Genomic DNA, 21994 nt, shown 5'->3' with positions numbered 1-21994 from the left:
AAACTTGTATACTTTTCATATAAAACTTACAACCATGTTTAAGCTCACAAACAATACAAGTTAAAAATAAGTCTGGTTTAGATGGTCTGTGGCACCTGAAGGTCTATTGGCCTCTGCCCACAAACACCACTCACTTATTTTCCCCTTTCTCCTGCTTCTTGCTCTTTTCTTCCTGGTGCCCAGGTAGGGTGATGAAAGGTGAGGAAGCTTCGGAGCATTTGCCAACGACAGTAAAAGTACTGTGGATTTAGAGGCTTTCTTTTGAATGCATTTCTTTTAAGTGCAAGGTAACATTTGAAAGACTTTGCCACATCTTTTAATAGATCTCCTGCAGGAAGCAGAGCAAGGTCTTGAAGGAAGACAGAACTTTTGGCGTGTGGGTCAGTGGTGGGGACAGACTCCTTGCTGAGTTATGGGGGAAGAAAGGCAGCTGGAGGGACTGGGTTCCTGGGGGCGTGTGGGAGGTGTCTGGAGCCTGTGGAAGTCTGACTCACACCTGTGCCCATGCAAGACCCTTGGCAGGCAAGTGAGATCGCCGTAGTTTTTTGTTTTTTGTTTTTTTTTTGGCTGTGTTGGGTCTTCGTTTCTGTGCGAGGGCTTTCTCCAGTTGCGGCGAGCGGGGGCCACTCTTCATCGCGGTGCGCGGGCCTCTCACTATCGCGGCCTCTCTTGTTGCGGAGCACAGGCTCCAGACGCGCAGGCTCAGTAATCGTGGCTCACGGGCCTAGTTGCTCCGCGGCATGTGGGTTCTTCCCAGACCAGGGCACGAACCCGTGTGCCCTGCATTGGCAGGCAGATTCTTAACCACTGCGCCACCAGGGAAGCCCCCCGCCGTAGTTTTTTGGGCAGGGTGAAGGCGTCCTGACGGACGCTAAGACCTGTGCCCCCTGCTCCCGGTGGAGGGGTGGGGTGGGGGGCTCTGCCCCCCAATTGGGAGTGAGACGGTGGGACCACAATGGAACAGGGAAGCAGCAGTGCCACCCCACCTGCACAACCTCCCAGCAACCCAACTCCCCATGTCTACATAATGAGCACCAGCGCAAGACAAGACCCTTGCCCCTCTTGGCGCTCAGACTTATAGGGGACTTGATAAGATTTCAGATGCTACGTGCCAGGAATAAATAAAACAACGGGATGGAGAGTGTGTGGGGGGAAACACTGGCCTCCTGTGGTCAGGGCCGCCTCAGCGAGTGAAGAAGGGAAGGAGAGTACCAGCTAAGGGAACGGTGACTGCAAAGGTCTGGAGGCAGGAACCAGCTACAAGTATTGGAGAAAAGCTGCCCTGTGAGGCTACAGCAAGGGCATGGCGGGCGTGGGGCCGGGGAGGGAGGCGGCGGAAGGCCAGATAGGGCTTTTTAGGCCACGGAATTGGATTTTAGGAGAGATAGGCCCCCCTCCCCCCCTCGAAGAGCTTTAAGATCGGCCTGGAACCGACTTCGGAGACTTCCCCCAAACCCGGGACAGTTTGATTTATCTCCTGGGAGGGAGGCGGGGCTCAGGAGGACCCGAGGCAGGCCCCGCCCCCGGAGCGCGAGTGCGCGCCGGCCCCGCCCCCCCGACCCGCGCCGGCCCCGCCCCCCGCAGCCCGGAACCCGCGCTCGCGGCCCGAGGTCGCCGGGAAGAAACCCGTTACAGTCACCGGTCTCCGTCCTCCATGGCCGCCGCGCTGCTCGCCCGGGCCTGCGGCCCCGTCCGCGGAGGTGAGTGCGCTCCGGTCCGGGGCGGGCCGGGCGGGCGTGGGTCCCGGAGGCCGATTCTCGCCTGACGCAGGCGGGCTGGCGGTGCCCCTCCGGCAACGCGCGGCCTTTGCCCCAGTTGGACTGCTCCTTGCGCCTGCGTGGCCCCGCTACCTGCTCTGACCCCCCACCCCAGCCCAGTTTTCACCGCTACACCCACATTCCCCTCCCTTCATTGCACCTTCAGCGGAGGTTCAGGGTGCGCCATTCCTCAGGAGCCAGCCCTGGGATTGAACCCAGACTGTGCTTCTGTGACCTTGGGCCCCTGTCAGCCTCAGCTGGCCCTTGTGTAAAATGACCACAGTAATACTGTTGTTCTCATAGAGTTGTTATAAGGATTAAATCACAGGTGCCTGGCATATTACAGGTGCTCAGTATTAGCGCTTGTGGCTGATTGCATACAGTACCTTTCCCATCTTCTCATTTCTCTCCAGCTGTAGCAGCAGTGACACCTGTAGCCAGGGCTTCCTTTGCCTGGTCAAGACCCACTCACCCTGAATAATAATAAAGGGGACGCTCTTTGAGAGCTGTCTCTGCCAGGCCCCGTGCTAAGTGCTGCAGTCAGTATCTCATCCTCCCAGCCCGGGAGCTGAGTACTGCTGTCCTCCACATTTAGAGAAACCTGTGAAGTTAGGATCCCCGCCTGAGGTCACAGAGCTGTGCTCTTACTATTATTGGTGTTATACTGGTGATTGAGTGGGATCGTTGTACACAGTATTTAGCAAGCATGGTAAACATTCAGTGGGATTCCCAACAGCAGCGCTATCAACATTTTGGGCCTATAATTTTTTGTCGTGGTATCTGTCCTGTACAATGTTTAGCAGTATTCCTGGCCTCTACCCACTCCATACCACCCTTTGGTTGAGACAACCAAAAATGTCTCCAGACATTGCCAGATGTCCCTTGGGGGACAAAACCATCCGTGGTGGAGAACCACCCAGTTAGTGGATCACTACTATTATTATTACTACTATGCAAGACCTCTTACATTCCCCTTCCACTGACTACTCTTCTTCTCGTTGGCAGCTCTCCGGCCTTGGGACTGGCGTTGCTTACATACCATCTACCAGTCTGTGGAACTGCCCGAGACACACCAGATGCTTCGTCAGACGTGCCGGGACTTTGCTGAGAAGGAGCTCTTTCCCATTGCGGCCCAGGTGGACAAGGAACATCGCTTCCCGGCGGCTCAGGTGAGAGTTTAAGAGTACAGGTGCCATCAGCTCCAGGATGACTGGTGATGGTGACAGCCAGGGGCACTGGGACTGCAATCAAGGAACCCTAAGTGGGGGGGGGGGGGGTTGTTCCTGGGACCCAGAAAATGCCCTGGAGGTTTCCCTTGTCCAGCATGAGGCCTATAGCCAGGATGTAACTTCTGGAATAACAGTAATAATGGTGGATGGTTGATATGCTTACTACGTACTGGGCGTTGTGTTGATAGTAATGGTTAACGCTTATACAATGCTGACCATGTGCTGGACATTGTCCTGAGTTCTGATGGGTTAGCTCATCTGTTTCTTTTTTTTTTTTTTGGCCGCACCACGCGCCACGCGGGATCTTAGCTCCCCGACCAGGGAGAGAACCCGCGCCCCCCTGTGGTGGAAGCTCGGATTCTTAACCGCTGGACCTCCAGAGAAGTCCCTAGCTTATCTGTTTCTTAAAACTGTCCTATGAGATGAAGGTGCCATTATTACATACCCTTTTGTACAGTTGATGAAACTCAGATTGATGAGAGGATTAAATAATGTGCCCAAGGTCATGGAGCTAATGAGTTACAGAGCTAAAGTTTGAACCCAAGTCTGTCTTCTGCCAGCTGCTGAGGTCCCAGTCCATTGCATCACTCCGTCTGTAATGACAAGTTTGAGATGTTCCTGCTGTCTCCATCCCCTGGCTTGGCAAGATGTCTGGCACACAGTAGACTCAATAGATATTTGTTGAGTACATAACTTGTGAAAGAGCCAGTCTTACTGGCCTCTTCTCCACGCCTGTTTTCCATTCTGAGGAATTCAGGAGTTGTGATCACCATTAACATGCCTCATAGGCTCTGGGGCCACTTTTCCAGCTTAGTGAATGTTGTGTGTTCACAATGTATCGGGCACTGTGCCTGGACTGTGGGAATACCCAAGGAGCTCAAAGTGGGTTAGGCAAGTGGCATTCTGAGCACCAAAATTAGTTGGGCAACGTTTAGGTGTTAAGCATTGAAATCATGTCATCTCATTTAGTCCTGAGGACATCCCCAGCTGCACATCTAATCTCCATTTGGCTTCCTGGAATGCTTACAAGGATTGTGGGAGATCACATATGTCAAGTTCATGGTGCCTGGTACTTGAAAACCAGAAGCTATTAATACTATTATTATTTTTATTACAGTTGAGAAAATTGAGGCACAGAGAGGTGAAGTGGTTTTCCAAGGCATACTGTCTATGGACCGGTAGACCTGGTGTGACTGGCTCCAAAACCCTACTCCATCCACTAGCCACGTGCTTGTCCCAGAAGCCCAGCTGGGAAGCCCTGTTCTAATCGGGAATATTATCGTCAAGCGCCTAAGCTACCCCTGTATCCTCCATACCGCCACACTCTGGTGCTGCCCTCAGAGCAGTTGTCCAAGACATGGCTGTATATTGGGGCTTTTCTGGACAAATGACAGACCACTTGATTTATTTTTCCTATATTCCCTCAAATTATAATACTTATTATATTACAGACATAGACTTGCTTTGTGCAAGAAAGCTGGCAGTAGAAACAGGCTTTCTACCAACCAACTCTTCACCAGTCCTCTGGCTTTGTAATCTCTTACTTGCTTTATAGGGCGGGGAAGTTTGCAGATTAGTCCTGCCACTAAATAGTGGCAGAAATGGATGTGGAAGGAAGAGATCAAAAGCATCAGCCTCCTTCCTTCTGGCACATTCTGGCACCCGGAGGCTGCTCAGTCCAGACTTGCTGAATGCATGACCTAGCTCAGAGTAGTGATAGCATTAATTTGGTTTTATCTTGGACAGGTGTTTTTATATCTGTAATCTGATTAGGTTATCAGGAGTCCTGCTATTATTTCCTTTGTCTAGAGGATGTAGGAGCAGTTGTAGGAATTGCCTGAGGTCGTAGAGCTCCGGGAGAAATAGATCTTCTGATCTTGCCCCTGCCCCACACAAACTGATCTCTGTCGTTTTGGTGGCTGATGGGATGCAGAGGTTGCTCAATGTTTCCCTTTGCTAAGGATTGAAGCCGGTTGGCTTTTTGCTTTTATCACTCTCTGTTACTGTGGGTAGTGCTCAGCTCCCCCCATTACAGAAGGGAATCCAGGGCTTAAACAGGCAGAAGGATCAAAGCAGTAGACACAGGGATAATAGGGCAGGTTGCAAAATTAAAAATAATACCACTAGTGTTTTATTTTTTAATTTTTATTTTGTTTTAAACATCTTTATTAGAGTATAATTGCTTTACAATGGTGTGTTAGTTTCTGCTTTATAACAAAGTGAATCAGCTATACATATACATATATCCCCATATCTCCTCCCTCTTGCGTCTCCCTCCCTCCCACCCTCCCTATCCCACCCCTCTAGGTGGTCACAAAGCACCGAGCTGATCTCCCTGTGCTGTGTGTCCACTAGTGTTTTAAAATGACGATAGTAATAATAACAGGAGTAACTATCATTTGGGGGTTACTGTATTCCAGGTACTTATCCATTAAATCTTCAACAAAACACCCTGAGGCAGTTACTTCATTGATCTCCAGTCTTCAGATGAGGAAACTGAAGCCAGGGGTTACATTTCTTGGTCAGCAGTCACACAGCTGGGATTGGAGGAGCCAGATGTAGACTCTGAGCTCCCCCGCCACCCGCCAGCCTACAGGAGATGCTTAGTTAGTGATTTCTTTCTTTCTTTTTTTTTTTCTTCTTTTTTAAAATTTATTTATTTACTTTGGCTGCACCGGGTCTTAGTTGCGGCATTTGGGATCTTTTAGTTGCGGCATGCATGCGGATCTAGTTCCCCGACCAGGGATCGACCCGGGGCCCCCTGCATTGGGAGTGCGGAGTCCTACCCACTGGACCACCAGGGAAGTCCCTAGTTAGTGATTTCTAATATTTTTTTCCTGAAGAATTTTTTTCCCCCAAGAAAAGTGGATTTACTGGGGAAGAGTCAAGGGGAGAAGAATTGAGAGGTGGGTAGGCCATGAAGGAGGTGGAAGGCTAGTGCCAGTTTCTGCTCACTTGGCTTGTTTTGTAATCTAAGCGGAACTTTACTCTTTCTGTGTCCAAACCTAACCCCTGCCCCCGAGGAAAAAAAAAAAAAAAAGAAACAATTATGAATTTATAATGCTATTATGTTATAAAGGGAAATAGGAAATAGAATGGTGTTTCCAAACCAGCTTTGGACTCCGGAACCTGGAAATGTATATGTGCATTTTTTTTTTTTTTTGGCTGCACTGAGCGTCTTGTGGGATCCTAGTTCCCTGACCAGGGATGGAACCTGGGCCCCTGCAGTGGAAGCGTGGAGTCCTAACCACTGGGCTGCCAGGGAAGTCCCTCTATGTGCATATTTATATGTATGAAACTGAACCCAGTTTCTTTTCCTTCACTCAGTGAATGTTTATTGAGTAACTTTTTTTTAATTAATTAATTTTATTTTATTTATTTATTTTTGGCTGCGTTGGGTTTTCGTTGCTGCGTGTGGGCCTTTCTCTGGTTGCGGTGAGTGGGGGCCACTCTTCGTTTGCTGTGCTCAGGTTTCTCATTGCGGTGGCTTCTCGTGGAGCACGGGCTCTAGGCGTGTGGGCTTCAGTAGTTGTGGCACACGGGCTTCAGTAGTTGTGGCACGTGGGCTTCAGTAGTTGTGGCACACGGGCTCAGTAGTTGTGGCTCGTGGGCTCTAGAGCAGAGGCTCAGTAGTTGTGGCGCATGGGCTTAGTTGCTCCGTGGCATGTGGGATCTTCCCGGACCAGGGCTCGAACCTGTGTCCCCTGCATCGGTAGGCGGATTCTTAACCACCGTGCCGCCAGGGAAGTCCCTTATTGAGTAACTTTAATATATCAGGTGCAAAACGTGCTCTTCGTCCTCTTGCCCTGTCTCAGATGATAGTTAACCGCATAGAAACCTCTCAAATCATAGTCCATTTTTCTTCTTCCTCATGTGCACAGACTTCTGTGAATTCCACCCCGGAAATGTCCCCTGACTGGCACCGCCTCTTACCTCTCCCAGCAAGCATTCATCTCTCTGTGTTTCAGGAGCGTTCGTTCATAATCCCTAATTCTCTGGGTGTGCTTGTCACGTGATGGTGTGTATCCTATGTCGCAGTTATTTCCCACAGTTGCCTCCCTGAAGGCCGGGATTGGTCTTGTTTACGCCCCTACCTCCTCGCCCTCCGTAAGTGCTTGGCATTCAGCAGATGTTTGCTGAACTTTATGGACTTGAATTTTATGGTTAAGTCATCCTGAATGTCCTTATTGTCCCAGCACTTAGCACACACTGACCCAGTGCGGGAACTGCGGAGGTGGCGCCCGCGGCCCCTTCCCCTTGAATAAAGCAACAAATTTTCAACAAGTTAGGGAATTTGATTCTCTAAAAGGAGTCCGGGACTTCCCCAGTGGGAAGTCCGGGACTTCCCCAGTGGGAAGTCCCAGACTCCCTGGGACTTTGTCCCAGGACAACTTTGATTTTTTAAATATGTGAGCTTTAGAAGTGACTTAAAAGCACTATTTTTATGTGAAGTGCCCTCTAAACGTGTCCCAAATATGAAGGCAGCAGGTGCTGAAGGCTCACTCTGCTAGGAAAGGGGTCCTTCTCTTTCTCACATTTTCTCTTGGGAGTTTGGAGACCACCAGGCTTGGCCCAGTCAGGGATGCAGATCCGGACTCCCGGTTCACAGACACAGGGGACCGAGAGTAACCACCATGGGTAGCAGCTCTGAGGGGTTCCCCTTGAGGTCGCTCTGAAGGTCAGGCTGCTAGAGGAAAATATTAGGGAGCCTGGCAGCTGTTAGCCAGTTACCATCAGCATACTTAGATCAGAAATGATTTATACAACTGAACATATGGTCTTTTTGTGTGTGTGTGCTGCTGCTTTTTATTTTGTTTTTGATTTCTTTTTTTTAATATAAGTTTATTTATTTATTTATTCATTTTTGGCTGCATTGGGTCTTCATTGCTGCACGCGGGCTTTCTCTAGTTGCAGTGAGCGGGGACTACTCTTCGTTGCGGTGCATGGGCTTCTCATTGCGGTGGCTTCTCTTGTTGTGGAGCACGGGCTCTAGGCGCGCAGGCTCCAGTAGTTGTGGCTCGCGGGCTCTAGAGCGCAGGCTCAGTAGTTGTGGCGCACGGGCTTAGTTGCTCTGCGGCATGTGGGATCTTCTTCCTGGACCAGGGCTCGAACCCATGTTTCCTGCATTGGCAGGCGGATTCTTAACCACTGCTCCACCAGGGAAGTCCCTGATTTCTTCTTCTTTTTGATAGTACTGTCTTTTCTCTCCACTGCCATTGTCTCCAATTTTTTTTTTTTTTTTTTTTTTTTTTTGTGGCCATGCCGTGCGGCATGTGGGATTTTAGTTCCCCAACCAGGAATCCAACCTGTGGACCCTGCAGTGGAAGCATGGAGTCTTAACCACTGGACCGCCAGGGAAGTCCGTGTCTCCAATTTTTTTCTAGAATGTTCCTGCAGCTGGCCATGGCATATTGCCAGAAATCTCAAGCTATACTTCAGAATGAGAAAGGTTGGGGGAAATAGCATGCTAGTGAAGTTGCTTGGGTGCAGTCATTGTGAACTCCTACAGCTTTTTATTCAGACAGAGAGAACTGTCAGGAGAGCCAGGGGGCAGCGGTGTGGTGTAGAGAGACCAGTGCCAGGAGTTCTGGCTTCTCCATCCAGGTGTCCCGGGAGTGGCAGCATCTGCACATGAGCCCCCTTCCGTAACAGGAAAATGGGGTAGTCCTTGTCCTGCCTACACTCCGTCTGGGAATTTTGGTTCCTGTTCTGTTTCTTGGGGTGAAATGGCATCATGGTGTGATCAGCTGATCTGTCGTTTATCCCAGGGTTGTGTACTGGAGATAGAGGCTGAAGAGGGGGTGGGTCTTAGTGTCCAGGGAAGCTGGGTGGTGCGTGTAAGGTGAGACAATTGGGGCTTTTTTTTTTTTTTAATATATATTTATTTATTTATTTTTGGCTGTGTTTGGTCTTCGTTGCTGTGTGCGGGCTTTCTCTAGTTGTGGCGAGAGGGGGCTACTCGTTGTTGCGGTGCGCGGGCTTCTCATTGCGGTGGCTTCTCTTGTTGTGGAGCACGGGCTCTAGGCACGCGGGCTTCAGTAGTTGTGGCACACGGAGTCAGTGGTTGTGGCTCATGGGCTTAGCTGTTCCGTGGCATGTGGTATCTTCCCGGACCAGGGCTTGAACCTGTGTCCCCTGCATTGGCAGGTGGATTCTTAACCACCGCGCCACCAGGGAAGTCCGGGGCGTTTTTTTTAAACTCAGTCTCTTTTGCTGTTTGGCCAGAGAAAGCCCTTCAGCGGGGTTCCTGTCCAGGCCTGAGCATGAATCTTGGGGACCCTGCGTATTTCTGGCACCTGGTAGAATATGACCCTGGCTCCTGACCCAGCACAGGCATTCCCCATAAAACACTATTCCACCCTGGAATAGGTTTGTTGCAGGCCCTAAGTGTGGGTTCAGAAGGGGCTCTGGGACTTCCCTGGCGGTCCAGTGGTTAAGACTCTGCGTTTCCAGTGCAGGGGCATGGGTTCGATCCCTGGTCAGGGGACGAAGATCCCACATTCTGTGCAGTGCAGCCAAAAAACAAAAAAAATTAAAAAAAAAAAAAGAAAGGGGCTCTGTTCTGAGGCCACGCTCGTGCTGGCACAGGGCTTTGTGAGTCTCCGGGTCCTATTCAGAGACAACGCTGCCTGAACCACTGTCTCCTGTCCACGCCCACCCCCTCCTTGATTCCTACCAGCTGCAATGATGCAGCTTTGCTGAGCAGCATCGCCCCGCTGGCCCCAGGTGCGCGGTGACCACAGAATTTTTTTTAAGCGATTCTTGAAATGACACATCCCTGGGAGCTCTGAGTCCCATTTATCACTGTGTACTAGCTTCCCGTTGCTGTTGTAACAAATTACCACAGACTCAGTGGCTTAGAATAGTACACATTTAGTATCTGACAGTTCCCGGAGGGCAGAAATCCAAAGTGGGTCTCTCTGGGCTTAAAATCAAGGTGTGGGCAGGCCTGCGTCCCTTCCGGTGGCGCTAGGGGAGAATCACGTCCTTGCCTTTCCCAGCTTCTAGTGGCCGCCTGCATTCCTTGGCTCGTGACCCGCACCCTTCCGGCCAGCACCCCAGTCACTCCAGCCTTTGCTTTCGTTGTCCCATCTCCTCCTCTGCCCCTCCTGTCTCCCTCTTTCCCTTACAAGGACCCTGCGATGACATTAGCCCCCCTGGGTCATCCAGGGCAGCCCCCCACCTCACGATCCTTCACTTAATCTCACCTGCAGAGTCCCTTTTGCCACGTGAGGAAACATATTCACAGGTCCTGGGGATTAGGACGTGCTCGTCTTTTGGGGGCTGTCATTCTGCCTCCCACGCACTGGCCGTCTCCTCCCCTGTGTTACACGGGCGATCCTGAGCACGGTCAGGCCCACCCCAAGCTTAGAGTCTTACAAGAGTTTCCCATGGGAACAACTCAAGGCAGAATCAAACAAGCAGTTTCATAGAGGGACACAAATCATTATGGAAGTTCAGCAGATTCACCAGTGCCCCTCCTCCCAGACATCACTGTCAAGACAAGAACTTATCAGTCACTTAATGATAATAAATGCTGTTCACTTGCTCATCATTGCTAATTCTTAGAGAACTGCCCATCAAAACTACAATGAGGTACCACCTCACACCAGTCAGAATGGCCATCATTAAGTCTACGAATAATAAATGCCTGAGAGCGTATGGAGAAAAGGGAACCCTCCTACACTGTTGGTGGGAATGTAAATTGGTGTAGTCACTATGGAGAACAGTATGGAGGTTCCTTAAAAAACTAAAAATAGAGCTACCATGTGATCCAGCAATCCCACTCCTGGGCTTATACCCAGACAAGACTATAATTTGAAAAGATAGATGTACCTCTGTGTTCATAGCAGCACTATTTACAGTAGCCAAGACATGGAAACAACCTAAATGTCCATCAACCAATGAATAGGTAAAGAAGATGTGGTACGTATATACAATGGAATACTACCCAGCCATTAAAAAGAATGAAATGCCGTTTGCAGCAACATGGATGGACCTAGAGATTATCATACTAAGCGAAGTAAGTCAGAGAAAGACAAATACCATGTGATATCACTTATATGTGGAATCTAAAATACAACACACATGAAGCTATCTACAAAACAGATACAGACTCACAGACGTAGTGAACAGACTTGTGGTTGCCAAGGGGAGGGGAGGATTGGGAGTTTGGAATTAGTAGATCCAAACTATTATATATAGGATGGATAAACAATAAGGTCCTACTGTATAGCACAGGAAACTATATTCAATATCCTGTGATAAACCATAATGGAAAAGAATATGAAAAAGACTATATAGATGTATAACGGAGTCACTTTGCTGTATAGCAGAAATTAACACAACATTGTAAATCAGCTATACGTCAATAAAATTTTTTAAACAGTGCCATTCACTGATCACTCACCTCGTGCCAGGTACTGGGCTCAGCATTTTATATATATGTTGTCTCAGTTAGTCCTTAAAACAGTTCTATGAAGTAAGTACTATTTGGGGAAGGGGGGAATCAAACTTTTATAATCACAGAAGTAATACTAATTATAGACAAGTGAGAAAATATGGCAGACACTCTTACTGATTTGCTTCATTGAAGTCAGCATCGTCTAAGAACATGGTTACAGGAATCAAATGATATAAAATGATTTTCTTTTTATAAATTTATTTATTTATATTTTATTTTTGGCCGCGTTGTATCCTCATTGCTGCACGCAGGCTTTCTCTAGTTGCGGCGAGCAGGGGCTACTCTTCGTTGTGGTGCATGGGCTTCTCATTGCAGTGGCTTCTCTTGTTGTGGAGCACGGGCTCTAGGCATGTGGGCTTCAGTAGTTGTGGCTCGCGGGCTCCAGAGCGCAGGCTCAGTAGTTGTGGCGCACGGGCTTAGTTGCTCCACGGCATGTGGGATCTTCCTGGACCAGGGATTGGACCCGTGTCCCCTGCATTGGCAGGCGGATTCTTTTTTTTTTTCTTTTTTATATATTTATTTATTTATTTATTTTTGGCTGTGTTGGGTCTTCGTTGCTGTGCACAGGCTTTCTCTGGTTGCGGCGAGTGGGGGCTACTCTTCGTTGCGGTGCGCGGGCTTCTCATTGCGGTGGCTTCTCTTGTTGTGGAGCATGGGCTCTAGGCACACAGGTTTCAGTAGTTGCAGCACGTGGGCTCAGTAGTTGTGGCTCGTGGGCTCTAGAGCGCAGGCTCAGGAGTTGTGGCGCACTGGGCTTAGTTGCTCTGCAGCATGTGGGATCTTCCCGGACCAGTGCTCGAAGCCATGTCCCCTGCATTGGCAGGTGGATTCTTAACCACTGCCCCACCACGGAAGTCCTGAAATGATTTTCTAATGAAAAGCAGTGGTCCCTCTTCTACCCCAGCCTGCTCCCTAGAGGCCATTGGTTTTAGTTGTTTCGTCTCAAAGCTACGCAGGTTCTGTTGTGGTCCCTGTTTCCCAGGTGGGGAGCAGGCTGACAGAGGGTAAGGAATCTGTCCTAGGAACCTGCTGAAGGGTCTGAGCTGGTTGAGGTCCTGGGGTCAGTGCTGGGTTTCAGTCCCAGCCCCACCACTTACAAGCTCCGCCCCGAACTGGTTGCTTCACCTCCCTGAGCTCTGGTTTCCTCACCTGTGACATGAGGTTGACTCAGCATTGTCCTCACAGAGCTTCGGTGAGACTCAAATTGAAGAGTACACATAAAGCATCTTTCAGCGTTGGGCATTGATAATTAACCATGACCACCACTGGTATTCCAAGTCAAAAATTCCAAGCTTCTTCCCCTTTATTCATTGTTTCACGGGCATTGGAATATAGCAGTGGACAAAACCGCACTGTCTCTGCCCTCGTGGTCACGGAGAAAGACCTTAATCAGAACAAGCACATGAATAGGTGTGAAATTACAGCTGCACAAGCACCACTAAGGAGAGGCACAGATGCCGCAGGAGCGTGTGATTGAAGGATTTGACTCAGTGGGGTCAGAGATGGCCATGCAGCAGAAGTGATGCTTGAGCTGAGCCCCAGGGACGGGAGGAGATAATAACTAGTTGATAAAGGGCATCACTGACAGGAAACAGCATGTGCAAAGGCCCTGTGGTGGGGAGGGGAAGTGTGGTACGTGTAAGGGACAGAAAGAAGGTCTGTGTGGCACTGTGCTGCCCTGCTCTGCTCCTTACCTCAGAGGCCCCCAAAACCTTCTTGTGCCTTCTGCCTGCTGACTGGTTGTGTCTGTAGACACAGGGTAGAGTTGGGGCGGAATTTGGGGACAGGACGGCTTGAATGAATGGTGCTGTCTTGCAGACTTAGCCTCGGGGGTCCCGGGGTAGGTGGATGTGGCCACGTGACCTGAGTTTCTGCAGGCACTGGCTCAGGGGCAGGAGGGTTGGGGTTGGAGAGGTTGGGCACCGTCCCCCGGCAGCTGCCCTTGCCATGACATCCTTCCCTGGGGCCAGGTGAAGAAGATGGGTGAGCTGGGGCTCATGGCCATGGATGTGCCCGAGGAGTTTGGCGGTGCCAGCCTCGATTACCTGGCCTACGCCATCGCCATGGAGGAGATCAGCCGGGGCTGCGCCTCCACTGGAGTCATCATGAGCGTCAACAACGTGAGTCTCGCGCCTGGGCCCTGGATACACCGGTGGAGGGGAAGCTCCTGTGGGTGGGCAGGCCCTCTGCCACACAGCCCCACATCCGGGGCACAGCCCGGCCTTGGCTCCCTGCCCCTGACCGCCTCTGGACCTGGTCCCTTGCGTGGGCCTCTGGAGAGAGGAGGCCTGGGGGTGGGTATGCGGGTGGGCAGGTTTCTGGGCTGGAAGGCCTCTGACCGCTCTGCACTGTCCCCCCAGTCCCTCTACTTGGGGCCCATCCTGAAGTTTGGCTCCAAGGAGCAGAAGAAGCAGTGGGTCACTCCTTTCACCGGCGGCGACAAAATTGGCTGCTTTGCCCTCAGTGAACCAGGTATCACCATGGGACAGGGCCTGCCCCTGTCCCCTCCCCTCAGAATCGGGGTGACAGACTCAGGCTGGGGCCAGTGCTGAGCTGGGTCAGCTGCTCGTTGCCTCCTGGGGCAGGAGGGCAGGAGGGCAGGAGTGAGGGCCTGGGGTGGAGCTCTGGCTGCTGGGATCGCCACAGAGCTGGGGCTCGCCTCGGCTGAGCTGGGAGGGAGGGACTTGGGCCCTGGGGTCCCTTTGGCTTGAAGACACCCAGCTGTCACATCCCCCCCATCCCCACACCCCGAGAGCTGTGGGAGCCGGTGCAGCCCTCGAGCCTTCTCGTAGGAGCCAGACCCTGATCCCTTGGACCCGGGCCTGGCTCACCAGCCAGGGGTGAGGCTGGGTTCCGGGTGAGTTGGTGGCGGTGGACTCTGAGTCTGCGTGTGGGGCAGGGAACGGCAGCGACGCGGGGGCCGCCGCCACCACTGCCTGGGCGGACGGTGACTCGTGGGTCCTGAGTGGCACCAAAGCCTGGATCACCAACTCCTGGGAGGCCTCGGCCGCTGTGGTCTTCGCCAGCACGGACAGATCCTTGCAGAACAAGGTGGGGACCCCGAAGGGAGGGTCAGTGAGACGTTCAGAGTTTCTAGATCCAAATCTCCTTGGTCTGATGGAGCTGTTCTTGCTCTGGGGCACTTGCCGCTGTCCCTCTCCCTCCCTGGGCGGCGCCTTCCCCAGAGGAGCTGGCAGAGGGCGTCACCGCGAGGTCCTGAGGGAGGTGGAGGGAAGGGACAGGAGTCGGTGGCTGTAGTGGTTTGTGTGAGGGGCGTGGCCTCGAGCAGGTGAAAAAGTCACTGGGCGTGTCTGGCCTCCAGGGCATCAGTGCCTTCCTGGTTCCCATGCCAACGCCTGGGCTCACGCTAGGGAAGAAGGAAGACAAGCTGGGCATCCGGGCCTCATCCACTGCCAACCTCATCTTCGAGGACTGTCGCATCCCCAAGGACAACCTGCTGGGGGAGCCAGGGATGGGCTTCAAGATTGCCATGGTGAGCCCAGCCGCGGGGGTGGGGGCCCTGGGGCAAGGCCCTGGGGCCCGGCTGGCCGGCCACTGACAGGGCGGTCCTCACAGCAAACCCTGGACATGGGCCGCATCGGCATCGCCTCCCAGGCCCTGGGCATCGCCCAGGCTGCCCTCGACTGTGCTGTGAACTACGCCGAGAACCGCACGGCCTTCGGGGCGCCCCTCACCAAGCTGCAGGTCATCCAGGTAATGAGGCACGATGCCGCGGAGGGAGAGAATTTTGGCCTTTCCCCTCTGCCTCCCAGATGGCTTTCACCTGCTCCCGTGTCCTCTGCCCTCCTACCTCCTGTCTTGCAGGGAGAGGGGAGGGAGGGCAAACACCGACTGCCTGCCGGGGTGGGACTGGGTTGTTGCAGTTCAAGTTGGCGGACATGGCCCTGGCCCTGGAGAGTGCCCGGCTGCTGACCTGGCGCGCTGCGGTGCTGAAGGATAACAAGAGGCCTTTCATCAAGGTGCCGTGGGGCTGGGGTCTCCCTGGGCACGGCCCAGAGCTTTGGTGGTGGAGGGACTGAGGGAAACATCTGGGCGGGGTCCTGGTTCCTCGGGCCCCTGGGTTTATTGCTGCAAGGGGTGGCTCCCCCAGGCCCACCCTGCTGAGGGCCATGTGCTGGGCGCTCCCCCCAAGGTCAAGTTTCTGACGCCACCATCCCCTGTGGTTAGGAGGCGGCAATGGCCAAGCTGGCTGCTTCGGAGGCCGCAACTGCCATCACCCACCAGGTGAGTGTCCCCGGTGCCTGGGCGAGGGAGGTCCCAAGGGTTGAGTAGCAGCGCGTGTGCCGGCTGCCCTTCCCCCGGCTGTTCCTTCGGTGTGGCTGATCCTGTCCTGTTTTTCCCCTCGAGTGGGGGTCTTCTCCTCCTGAGCCCCTGCTTTCCGCCTTAGGCCATGCAGATCCTGGGTGGCATGGGCTACGTGACAGAGATGCCAGCCGAGCGGCACTACCGTGACGCTCGCATCACTGAGATTTATGAAGGCACCAGTGAGATCCAGAGGCTGGTGATCGCCGGCCACCTGCTCAGGAGCTACCGGAGCTGAACCCTCGGTAGGGCCGAGAGTGCCCGCCGGGATCCAGGCTGGCCTGAGGACCAGGGGAAAGTGGGCAGGAGCCATGTGGCCTTCCCCCTGACTCCCAGTCAAGGCCTGTGGGGCAGAAGGGCGGGGGCCACGCCTCCTCTCGCCAGGGTCCCCAGACTCAGTCTTCTGAGTGGACCTGCCGCCCTCAGCTCTATCCGCCCCAGACTAAGCTGCCTGGGAGAAAGGAAAAGCGGGGCTGTGGTCTGAGGATGCCCGTCCTCAGCTCAGGTTCTTGGCTTTGTTCCCTCTCCACCACCGACTGTGCCTTACTCTCTTCATCTGGAGGCTGGGCCGTGGGAAGAGAGAAATTACCACTTGGGGACTCCCCATTTCTCTTCTGTGGGTCCTGGCACTTAGCGTGAGACCCAGTGTCTACTCTTTCCTCTGAGGTCAGGGGTCTGGAGGAGTGGGGTGCGGTGGGGGCCAGAATGACCAGGCCTCAAAGCAGGAGTGGTGTTCTCTCAGGCCCTGTAGCCTCAGGGCTGGGTCATTGTGGAAGTTGCCCTGCGTCCCAGTCCCATTAACCTGTTCTTCGTAAAGTATAAATGAGTGCAGGTGGGTGGTCTGATTCGTGCTGTGGGATGATCACCTGTGGGAACTAAGTAATAAAGCATATCTGTCCCCTGACCCTCATGTCCTTGCTTGGGTGCTGCTGGGGAGGGAAAGATGGTCCTTTAATCTGCTCTCCTGCAAACCCCCCACTCTGTGTGAGTGTGAGAGAGTGTGTGTGTGTATGTGTGTGTGTGATTATGTGAAGCCGGCTGCAGCGGGAGGGTCCATTTCCACCCTGGGAGAGCTCCAGCACGAAGCAGGGTTGACGCAGTTCAGGAGAATAAGGGCTTGGGTGTCTAGGACTGCTGAGCAGGGAGGGCCAGCCAGGTTAGGGCCGCAGGGGGGCAGGCAGGTGAGTGAGTGCCAGCCTCAGGGCAGGAGGAAGGATGCCAGAGGGGCTGGGGGGAGAGGAGAGGGGAAGGAGCAAAGCTGAGGAAATGGAGACTTTGAAAGTGTCTGTTTTGCTTACTATCTGTTCACTGAGGGCCAGCACTGAGCCTGTAGTGAGAGGGTCCTGTATCAAATCCAACTCAGGTCCACTCGCCCGACATGCAGCAAAGCCAATCTGCTGACACCAGGTTGTGATGAAGGAACATACAGTGTTTATTGCAGGCCCCAAGCAATGGAGTGGAGACAAGCCTCAGATCCATTCCAGGTGGTCCTGGAGTTGGGGGTTTCTTAAGGGGAAGAACGGAGAGGCTGGGATTAATCATTTCTGTGATTAATGGTAGTTTCGGGAGTCAGGATGTCTCTGGTTTAGGATTCTCTGGCCGGGTGGCCCATGGCTCAGGGGTCTGTGAACTCATCTTGCCCTGGAGAAACACCCTGAGTTTGTGTGGTAATGGTATCTATGATAGCAGTTTTAGCACATTAACAATGTTATTGACAACAGCAGTTTGTAGTCATCTGACGCTGGTTGATTAGTGTTTATTTAGCACAGGATTGAGGCCAGAGGGTATAAGAAAGGGGATAAAGTTTTGGATAGAGATTAATCACCAGCTCAGCAAGGGAGCTGGTTTAAGGAAGACTCAGTTTGGGTCCTGGTGCTGCGGGGCTGGCTTTGGGCCGACGTGCCTCTGCGCGGGAGCCCATGCTATTAACCGCCGTGGCGCGGTGTGGAGAGCGGAGCTGCTGGGGGAGAAACGGAACAGAGGGGTGAGGGCGGCGGGAAGAGCCCGCAGACAGTTTCAGAAGAGGTGCGGACAGCCCTCCGCAGAGCGGGAAGGGCCGGGAAGCTGACCTGCCACTGCTGTGAGGTCTCTGGAGGGAAGAGGCGCCGGGAACCTGACCAGTTGGAGACACCATCAAGTGGGCGCCCAACCGCGCGGGCTCTCGCCGCGCGCGGGTTCACGTGCAGGGGTGCGGGTGAGGGGCGCCGCGCGGCCGAGGGAGGCAGCCTCCAGCCCGCCCTCGCCCCGCGCCAGGGCCGGCCGAGCAAACACTCCCTCGCCAGCGGCTCTCTGGGCGCACACGCCTCCACGGGCCGCTGTTGGCGGGGCGGGCCTCACGGCTCTGGGCACCTGGCCCAGGTGTGCGGGATGGAGGAGGCGGGCCCCGCGGGGCCGACAGGCGCAGCTGCGGCCCGCTTTCCCCCACTGCGCAGGCGGGCGGGGCGCGAGGGGTAACAGGAGCGGGATCCCGCTAACGACACGCAAAGACCGCTTCCCTGCCGCCCTGGGGCCTGGTGGTCTGCGCCGCCTCCTGCTCCGGGTAAGCAGCTAGCTCACACCTCTGCGGGGCCCTGGGCTCGGGTGCAAGCCGAGGGTGCGGGGAGCAGGCTGGGATTCAAGGCTTCTCCCCCGGAGCAGCCACGGTTGACCCATCCCACCTGGGAGGCAGGCGAAGGGCGGCCTCTCCCTGAGTCGCTGACCCCACGAACAGGGGCAGCGGCGTTCAGATGGCTCCACGACGCCTCCAGCGAGGTAGTCCTGGCTCCTGGCCCAGGTGAGAGTGAGGGGACAGGCACGTGGTTGAAGCTGTCTCTGGGCCTTTCCTCTAGGCAGTGGGGGATGGGGAGGGGGAGGGAGCTTTGAGGCTCAGAAGAGCCCGACCTGAGCCCCAATCCCAGGTTGGGACGCCAGGCTGGGAACCCAGCTCTCCTGCTCGGGACTCTGGCCCCTCCTGTCTTGGTCGGGCCAGTCTGCCGTACCTGTTGAAAAGCCTCTGGGCCTTGAAGGGCCAGGCGGCCAGCGAGAGCCACAGCGCTTCTCCAGGGCGAAGGGCTGGGCCATCAGAGCCAGCCCCAGCCGGGGAACAGGCCTGTTTCCCCAGCGGCCGCCCCAGCTGGACGTCTGCTTCTTAGATGGGGCTGGGAAGAACCTCAGCCTCAGGGTCATAGAGGGCCGTACTGTCCTCAGTTTCCGCTCAAGGTCCAGTCTGTGCACTCCAGGTCTTCCAGATGCTCTCATGGGTTGGGGGTCTCCCTCTCCTGTCGGGGGACAGGAGGTGGGGAGAGTCAACCACCAACCCTTGGCTTTGACAGGGAGCAGGCCTTTCTTAGTTGAAGCTTCTCCAGCTCAGAACTGAATGCTGAACTCTGCCCTGGGTCCCCTTGAACTGGAACTATGCAGGTAGGTCGCAGACATCATGTCACTTTGTGCCCAGTGTGTGTTTCCTACGAATAAGGACAGTCACTTACACTCACTTACACATCAGGGGGACAGTTACCAAAGCTGGGAAGCTTAACCATGGTCCGCAGACCTCACTCACAACTTGCCAGTCCTCTCCATGCCCTTCATGGTGGTTTAAGGTCCAGGATCACACGTTGAATTTAGCTCAGGGGTCTCTTGTTTCTTTCATTCTAGGACGGTTTCTCAGACTGAATTTGTTTTTGGTGACATTGGCATTTTTAAAGTGTCCAGGCTGGTTAATTTTGTAGACTGTCCCTCTGTCCAGATTAGTCTGATGGTTTCTCTGTGATAAAATGCATGGTATGTATTTTTGGGCGGTGATAGTGTAGTGAAGTCCCTATTTTATATCTGACTTCGACTATTAGTGTTTTATCTTGTTCTTAATTAAGATGAGGTTTATCATCTTTCTAAAATACCAATTTTTGACTATTGACATTCAGTATTGTGGGTTTTAAATTAATTTGATAGTTTCCTTCTAATTTTTTTGGATTTAATTTGCTGGTTTTTTCCCCCCCAGCTTCCTGGGATGAATGTTCATTGGTTTTTTTCAGTCTTTTTTCTAAGGAATGAATTTAAAGTTATGCATTTCTCTCTAAGCATGGTTTTAGCTTCATTTCATAAATTTCAATAGATTGTATTTTCATTATTACTAAGTTTTTTGAGTTCCATTATGCTTTCTCCTTTGACTTATCAGTTGTTTCAAAGAGTATTATTTTATTTATTTATTTTTGGGTGCGTTGGGTCTTTGTTGCTGTGCACGGGCTTTCTCTAGTCGCAGTGAGCAGGGTCTACTCTTCGTTGTGGAGCGCAGGCTTCTCATTGTGGTGGCTTCTCTTGTTGCAGAGCATGGGCTCTAGGCATGCGGGCTCAGTAGTTGTGGCTCGCGGGCTCTAGAGCACAGGCTCAGTAGTTGTGGTGCACGGGCTTAGTTGCTCCACGGCATGTGGGATCTTCCCGGACCAGGGCTCGAACCCGTGTCCCCTGCATTGGCGGGCAGATTCTTAACCACTGCGCCACCAGGGAAGTCCCGAAAGAGTATTATTTTATTAAGATGGGGTTTCTGCAGTATTTTTTTTTATTGATTTTTAAAAAAATAGTGGTAAGATACACATCACATAAAATTTACCATTTTAGATTGGCACAGCATTGTAAATCAACTATAATTCAATAACAAAAGTTACTAAAAAAAAGATGAACTATACTGTGCATGATGGCAAAGTGAGCTTTCTAAAATGCAAATCTAATCAGTACACCCCCATGTGCACTCTGAATTCCAATTTTAATAAATGACTTGCTCTTCTGCAACAAAATAATAAATTACCATTTTAACCATTTTTCTTAAAAAAAAATGTACAATTCAGTGGCATTTAGTTCATGTACAGAGTTTGGTAACTATCACTGCTATCTAGTTCCTGAACATTTTCATCACCCCAGAAGGCAACTCCATACCCACCGCTATTGATTTTTCTTTGTCTTTTCTTCTTTTTTTTTTTTTTTGGCCATGCTGTGGTGTGGCATGTGGGATCTTAGTTCCCCGACCAGGGACCGAACCTATGCTCCCTGTAGTGGGAGCGGATCCTTAACCACTGGACCGCCAGGGAGGTCCCCCAACTGCTATTGATTTTTGCCTTAATTGCATTGTAGTCTCAGAACATTTTCTACATTATTTAAATTCTTTGAAATTTGTTGAGATTTGCATCATGGCCCCACGTCATTTTCTATAAAAACCGAATTTTTTTTTTAATTTTTATTTATTTATTTATTTATTATTTTTGGCTGTGTTGGGTCTTCGTTTCTGTGTGAGGGCTTTCTCCAGTTGTGGCGAGTGGGGGCCACTCTTCATCGCGGTGCGCGGGCCTCTCACTGTCATGGCCTCTCTTGTTGCAGAGCACAGGCTCCAGACGCGCAGGCTCAGTAGTTGTGGCTCACGGGTCTAGTTGCTCCGCGGCATGTGGGATCCTCCCAGACCAGGCCTCGAACCCGTGTCCCCTGCATTGGCAGGCAGATTCTCAACCGTTGCGCCACCAGGGAAGCCCCCCCGAATATTTTTTAAGAGATTCTTTTTTCCCCATTGATACACATAGCTCTAGTTCATTTATTTTGATTGCTGTATGGTGTCCCATTGTATACATATACTATATTTAGGTAGTTTCCAGTTTTTCTCTGTTATAAACCATGGTGCAGTGAACATTCTAGACTGTCTCTCCTTGTTCAAGTGTGAGATCTTCTGAGCATTTAAATAGAAGTGGGCTTGTTGGCTTCAGGCTGTTTGTCGCTTCGGCTTTACAGATACTTGCCAGCTCTCCACCGTGGTTCCATCAGCACACAGCCTCCTAACGGGAGGAGTGTCCATCCCTTGGTACCATCAGACTTGACAATTTTTCTTCAAACTGATTGTGATTTTAACTTGCATCCCTGGTTGCTAGAGGAGTTGCCCATCTTTTCACTGTTTATTGGCCATTCTGGTTCCTGCTGTGAATTGCCATTTATGTCCTTTGTTTCTTCTATGGGTTATCTTTTCCTTATTGATTTGTAATCGTCCCATGGGCATAGTTTGGATGCTAATCACTTGCCAGCTGTAGAGTTGCAAAAAGACTCATACAGTGTGTGACTTTCACTTTTTAAAGTGGTTTTACGTTTTAATGTCCACTTTGAAAATTAAAAAAAAAAACTTTCAGAAGTTTTATCTATACTCTGTAAACGTTTCAAATACACTCTTCATGATAAAAAGTGACAGTTCCCTTCTGGGGGGGTAGTTTGGG

The 21994-nt window shown here is 52.2% G+C and overlaps 1 protein-coding gene across 1 annotated transcript; it reads left to right on the top strand.

Annotated features, from left to right (window-relative positions):
• The first annotated feature begins 1567 nt into the window (after positions 1 to 1567).
• ACADS (acyl-CoA dehydrogenase short chain) lies at positions 1568 to 16677 on the top strand. The gene is made up of 10 exons (XM_057527434.1): positions 1568 to 1700; positions 2763 to 2926; positions 13421 to 13570; positions 13811 to 13922; positions 14350 to 14501; positions 14773 to 14943; positions 15027 to 15164; positions 15335 to 15430; positions 15639 to 15695; positions 15859 to 16677. Exons 1-10 carry the CDS (start codon positions 1655 to 1657, stop codon positions 16009 to 16011), a joined length of 1239 nt encoding a protein of 412 aa, XP_057383417.1. The 5' UTR covers positions 1568 to 1654; the 3' UTR covers positions 16012 to 16677.
• Positions 16678 to 21994: the final 5317 nt, after the last annotated feature.

This window comes from Balaenoptera acutorostrata, chromosome 13 (genome assembly GCF_949987535.1).
Source record: "Balaenoptera acutorostrata chromosome 13, mBalAcu1.1, whole genome shotgun sequence".
NCBI lineage: Eukaryota > Metazoa > Chordata > Mammalia > Artiodactyla > Balaenopteridae > Balaenoptera > Balaenoptera acutorostrata.
Note: the sequence above shows the minus strand (reverse complement) of the source record. Positions and strands in the feature narration are given on the sequence as shown.